At 35.2% G+C, this 6,519-nt stretch overlaps 1 protein-coding gene across 1 annotated transcript; it reads left to right on the plus strand.

Annotated features, from left to right (window-relative positions):
* Positions 1-2,182: 2,182 nt before the first annotated feature.
* LOC132167102 (disease resistance protein RUN1-like) lies at positions 2,183-5,864 on the plus strand. The gene is made up of 4 exons (XM_059578002.1): positions 2,183-3,133; positions 4,050-4,656; positions 4,771-5,057; positions 5,151-5,864. The coding sequence occupies exons 1-4, from the start codon at positions 2,183-2,185 to the stop codon at positions 5,862-5,864; spliced, it is 2,559 nt and encodes an 852-aa protein (XP_059433985.1).
* Positions 5,865-6,519: the final 655 nt, after the last annotated feature.

The raw sequence follows: 6,519 nt of genomic DNA on the forward strand, positions 1-6,519 counted from the left end.
TCGAAGTAAGAGTAATGAAGGTCTAAAGCTTTTTTCAAACATATCTCTAGCATGAAAAGCATGGAAAACATTAATGATATCTACCTTAAAAAACATCCCAACAAGCTTAGAAGAACGTCATAGTAAAAACATTAAGGCCTGGAGCCTTGTCACTGTTTAGGGCTTTCACCACCTCAAAGACCTCATCTTCCTCAAAAGCTCTCTCTAATAGCCTCATCTTCTCCAATGGAATCAAAAGTAAGGTCATCCAACCTAGGCCGACAATTGAACCATTTGGTAAACAAGCTATCGTAGAATTGCATAATGCGTTCTCTAATCCCAGACTAATCTGAAGAAATTATACCATTAACCACTGAAAGAACCAAAGGATCATGTTCTACCCCCAAATCAACAAATACTTCAAGCAATAATTATCACAGTAATAAAATTACTTGGATACTAAATCAAACAAACACATATAATTACAACACAAAGTTTTTTGGTTATAAAGTGGCCATGGAAAGTCCCTTCGAACACATTAAAGGTCTAAAAACCACTCTAGGGCAGCCAAACCCGGAAAATCATTATATGAAAAGTCCAGATTACAAGATAAGAGGAAACTTACAACCATTTTCAAAATCTTAGATCTTGTAAGAAAACTAGCCACCTACTAGCCTACGAGCCCTTCAATCTTTCAATAGTGCATCTTCTTACCAACCCTTTGATAGACTCTTCTCAAACAATGGTTGTGTATGTTTTTTTTTTTTTTTTTTGGCTAAACTCTTGAAAACACACCAAGTGTGGGCAAAGCTCAAAGCTTTTAGAACATCCACATTAACACTTATGGGTAAAAGCAAAACACCTCTAAAAACACATCAAGTGAGGGGAAGCTCAAAGTTTTTTACACATCCTCAGTTGGAATAACAATGGTGAAGTAAGGAAGACTCCACAAACCTCAAGAGGGGCAAAGCATTAATGGCTTTCAACCAAAACTCTCTTGGCTCACAATGGAGAAGCAAGAACACTTCTCCAGAGGCTCTCCATTCTTAATTTTGTGCTTGGTGGTCTAAATGAGCCAAGGGGACATCCTATTCTATTTATAGGAAGAGAAAGGGTAAAGCTGAAATAAAGTTGAAAGCTGTTAGGGAGAACAAAGTAGTCAGGGTATCTTGGCCATAACTTTTGATCCCGAACTCCAATCGAGGCAAACTCAGCGGCTTTGAAAAGCTTATTCCCAGATCTACAACTTTTTTTTTTAACAAAATTTTTCCAATTCGGATGTTAACTATATCAAAAATGGCTTGCAAATGTCATCTGTCACACAGTCCGTTAGAACGCCAAAAATGCCCAGTAAGCTGAAACTTACTGCCTAGGGGCATTGGAAGGGGCGTTCTTATGCCAGAAACTGTCTGGGCTTAATCTCACTGTCTTGGAGCCTTATAATAACGTTCTAATCCCTATCTAACATTTAGAACACCTTTAAGACATCCAGAAGATGCTAGAAACTATCCTAGATGATATCACAACTTGCAAATGACCCCTAGGCCCTAGATGATGTTAATTTTGAAATAAATTTTAAATGGTAGTGCTTACCTAGATTTGGTCCTTAAGGTGTTTTGCACAATTCTAAAATTCAGCAAAGAGAGTACAATTTACTTCATAACTAAAGGTTAAAAAAAAATATAATTTACTTACAATTTAAACATTTTAAAAATTAAATAAACCGTTCTAATAAGTTGGAGTAGAATTTAAATGATAATCTTGATAAGTTTTGGCAGGTGAAACTGAACTCGAGAGTGAGCTGAAAAAGGAAAAAAAGAAAAAAAGAAAAAACTTTTATTAGGACACATAAAGACTATGAACAATATAAGTCTAATAAGCAAAGGATTGGAACTTAGGGAAGGACTGGATTATCTCCTATCTTGGGGTGTACCATTGGGATTTGTTGCAGGAAAAAAAAAATCGCCCTTGTAACTAGATCATGTTCCTATGTCTTTTCATGTGAAACATCTTAACTCATTAAATGTTTCTTATCCTTTATATTGGCAGGAATGGATCTAAATTTATCCTTGAAATTGTTCAAGTGGTCTCAAGACTCGTAAATCGTACATACTTAAACATTGCCAAGTATCCAGTTTGAATAGACTCTCGTGTATAGGATAACAATTTGTTGTTAAGTCTTGGGAGGAATGACATTACATGCATGGTGGGGATACTTGGAGTTGGCGGGATTGGGAAGACAACTATTGCCAAAGAGATCTATAACTTGATTGCTTATCAGTTTGAAGGTAGTTGTTTTCTTGCAAATGTTAGAGAAACTGCAAAGCGAGAGTACAGTTTGGTCCAACTACAAGAGACACTTCTTTCTGAGATTCTAGGAGACTCTAGAAGTTTAAAGGTTGGCAATGTTGATCGAGGAATCAATGTGATAAAGTATAGGCTTTGTTCTAAAAGGGTTCTTTTAATTCTTGATGATGTGGATCAGTCGATCCAATTAGAAACATTAGCTGGGGAACTAAATTGGTTTGGTTTAGGAAGTAGAATCATCATAACAACTAGAGATGAAAAACTGCTAACTAATCCTCCTGTTGAATTAATGTATAAGGTGAAAGAATTGGATCACAACGAAGCTCTTCAACTCTTTTGTTGGAATGCCTTCAAAAGAGACAAACCTTTTGACGATTATGTGGAACTCACAGAACGTATAATACATTATGCGAGAGGCCTTCCATTGGCTTTGACTGTGCTAGGTTCAGATCTACATGGTAGAAGTATAAATGAATGGAAAAGTGCATTGGATAAGTACAAAAGATGTCCTAACAAAAGTATTCAAGAAATACTTATAATAAGTTATGATGGATTGGATGATAATGAAAAGGATATTTTCCTTGATATTGCATGTTTCTTCAAAGGAAAGCCTGCGGATTATGTCATCAAAATATTAGACGGTTGTGGTTTCTCCTCGGTTATTGGTATCAAAGTGCTTATGGAGAAGTCTCTTATAACTATTGATAAGCCTAACAAATTTGTAATGCATGACTTGTTGCAAGAAATGGGTAGAGAAATTGTTCGACAAGAATCACCCGAAGAACCTGGAGAACGGAGTAGGTTGTGGTTTCATGAAGATATTTGTCATGTATTAGAAGAACATACAGTAAGGGTTACATCAAAAAAATCTTTTAATTTACATTTGTTTCCTTTTAAGGAGTGAAACCTACCAGAAAAATATTGATTTTTTTTTTTTTTTTTGTTAAAGAAGGTGAAGAAATAAACACACACCCAACACATGTGAATATACCCTCAATCCCAAAATGCGTTTTTTGGTTAAAATGGAACACTTCTAGTCTAGAAGAATATGTAAAATCATCATACAAGACTTCCCTTTTATCCCATTTATAACATAGGCACAGTTTTTATAAATGTCTTACATTAACCTTTATAAGTAGGTAATATTAATATCTAAAGATGAAAAAGAAAAAACTTGGAATTTTTCAAAGAGGTCACCCCATTTGGGGCATTCCAATAATTACAAAGAAGAAAAACCTATTTTTAAAATCTGAAAAAGAAAAGCAGCATAAAATTACAAATAAACTGAGTACAAGTTTGTTTCTTTTTTTTTTTTTTTAGCAAAGCCAAATTATACTTTTAGCAAGTGCTAAAATATTGAGAACTTTATGCTTCAATTGCTGATATACTTATGCATCTTACTAGGGAACAAATAAAATCGAAGGGATATTGGTAGATTTGCCTAACGACGCATGATACGCGTGAGTTCCAAAGCCTTCATGAAGATGAAAAGGCTCATATTGTTTATAAACCATAATGCACACTTTTCTGAAGGGCCTAATTATCTCTCTAATGAATTAAGATTGCTTGATTGACCTGAATATCCTTTACAATCTTTGACATCCAATTTTCAAGGACAAAAGCTCATTATTTTTAGAATGCGTAATAGCCTCTTCAAGGAATTGGAGGAAAGGTTCAAGGTACAACTATTATTTTCAATATTTCTTCCTTAAAATTATGTTGTAAACTTCCTTGAAGCTAATTTATTCATTTTTTTTTAACAGAATTTCCAAAACTTGACAGCTATGGATGTCTCAAGTTGTCAATTCCTAACAAAAATTCCTGATCTTTCAAGGATCCCAAATTTAGAAGAATTGACTCTTGACAATTGTACAAGTTTAGTTGAGGTTTATCATTCTGTTGGATTACTTGATAAGCTTGTCATTTTGAGACTTGTAGGATGCTCTAACCTTACAAGCTTTCCAAAAACATTGAAGTTGAGATCTTTGGAACATCTTATGCTTGAAGATTGCGTAAGGCTTCAGAACTTTCCTGAAATTGAGTGTAAAATAGAAAGGTTAGGATACATTGGCCTAAAATGCACTCCTATAAAAGAATTGCCTTCATCTATTGGGTATGCCATTGGGCTTCAAGATTTAAATCTAGAAGGTTGCGAAAACCTTATGAATCTCCCAAGTACCATTCATCAGTTGCAACGTCTAAAGAGACTTTCTCTTAGAGATTGTTCGAAACTTGTCAAGTTTCCACAGAAGGTGGGGGATAACGGACTATCCATGCCCTCTATTGTGTCTACAAAGGAATCTGAAATTTTTTCAAGTGCAGAATTAATCTCGTTCCCACCTCCTCTGAATTCATGCATTTGTAATGACGGTTGTTCCTCAAGTGTATTTCTGACACTGGGAACCTTGGATCTTGGAAACTGTGCCCTATCAGAATCAGATTTCTTTATGACAATTTATTGAATTTCCTCATGGGAACAATTAGATCTATCGTGGAGCGATTTTGTTAGCATTCATGTATTCATCAAAAGATTTGTTGGATTGAGGAGCCTTAAAGTGGCAGATTGCAAGCAACTTGAAGAAATTTTAGAACTTCCACCAAAAATAGAAGACATATATGCAAGTGGGTGCATATCATTGGAAAGATTTTTTGTATTATCAAAAGGATTTCAATTTGATAGATTCCCAAGGCTTGAATGGATTGATTTGTCCATATGCCATAAATTGCTTGAGAATGTAGGGAATGATGTGGAAAATCTTTTATTGGATGAGGTATCCCTCTCTCTCACTCTCTCTCTCTCCTTGTTTATGAGTTCCTTTATTTGTATGTTGCACTGCTGAAAATTGATGATTTCTGTGTAATAGGGACATTTTGAGGACCATCAATTTGGCATTATTTATCCGGGAAATAAGATTCCAAATTGGTTTTGCAATCTTAAAGAGACTTCGAATGATAATAAATGCGAAATAGATATTTATGAGCTTTCACATTTGGATGGGGAGATCACAGGGATTGCTATGTGTGTTGTTATTGGAATAAAGAGTGGACAAATACCCGTTCAAGCTCTTTGTAATGTTGAGATCATCATCAATGGTTTACCAAGATATAGTGACGATAAAGCATTTCATTTATCAGGCTCAGATCCTGTGTGGTTTCTATACCATGTTCCTGAATTTAATGAGTTGAAGGGGGACAATCTGCAAGTTAAGTTTTGGTCCCCCACAAGTTCAGTGTCCTTTAAAAGTTGTGGAGCACATTTAGTACGCAGGTATGAAGAGAAAGCAGAAGGGAAAGGTCAAATGTTGAGTCCTCAGCATGGAGGTGTGCTCCATGAGAATGTGGGTGTACGTAATGAAAATATAGAAAATTCAGTGGATTTAATGGATGGGATTCAACATACTAAAAGACGCCACGATGATGATGATGATGGTGATGGTAACTTTGAATCCAATTGGTACCCACGGCATAAGAGGTTTGTTTCAACCATGGGCATTAGAATTTCAGATGCAGAAGATACTGCCACTCTTAGTGAATCACAACTACATCAACCAAATCACCCCACTGACACCAGCACTTAAAACCTACAGGCTTTTCCTCACTATGGACCAATAGTGCTTGATCACTCTGATAGATTTGGTGGGGTGCCATATGGGTTGCTCTTGGGCCCAAAGGTGAGCTCTCTTTCTAAATTTCTAATAAATTTGATTTCCTTTTGTGTTTCTGTCATCTAATAAGGATGGGTTACAAGAAGTGTGACTAAATATCTTCAATGCTATTGCAGGAAGTACAAGAAGTTGGAGGGAATGGAAGAGTTGGAAAGTGAAATCCAACAAAGGATCAAGCAAGCCAAAGGTTCTTATCATACTCAATTATAGAAATAGGTTGGTCTTTTTAATTGGTTTTAATTTTTTATTTAAAAAAATAATGCTGATGTGACATAATGACTTGGCATGGACATGTGGTAGACGCTGATAGGCCGTGGCGTGGCGTATAATTTCCTAGATGGTATGAGACTAATTTGACTTTCTCAAGAAAGGTCTAGTTATGAGCACAATGGAAGTTGCTTGCTGATTGAAGAAAATGGCTGCATATTGTATGTTCATTTTTTATTTTTTATTTTTTGAATGTTTTGCTCCATAAATAGTTTCCTTTTGAATCTGTAATTTTAAAAGAAAAGAAAAAAAAATAATTTTTTTAATGATAAAATCATCCCTACGATGATAATAATAATCT

The sequence above is a fragment of the Corylus avellana genome, chromosome ca1, assembly GCF_901000735.1.
Source record: "Corylus avellana chromosome ca1, CavTom2PMs-1.0".
Classification (NCBI taxonomy): domain Eukaryota; kingdom Viridiplantae; phylum Streptophyta; class Magnoliopsida; order Fagales; family Betulaceae; genus Corylus; species Corylus avellana.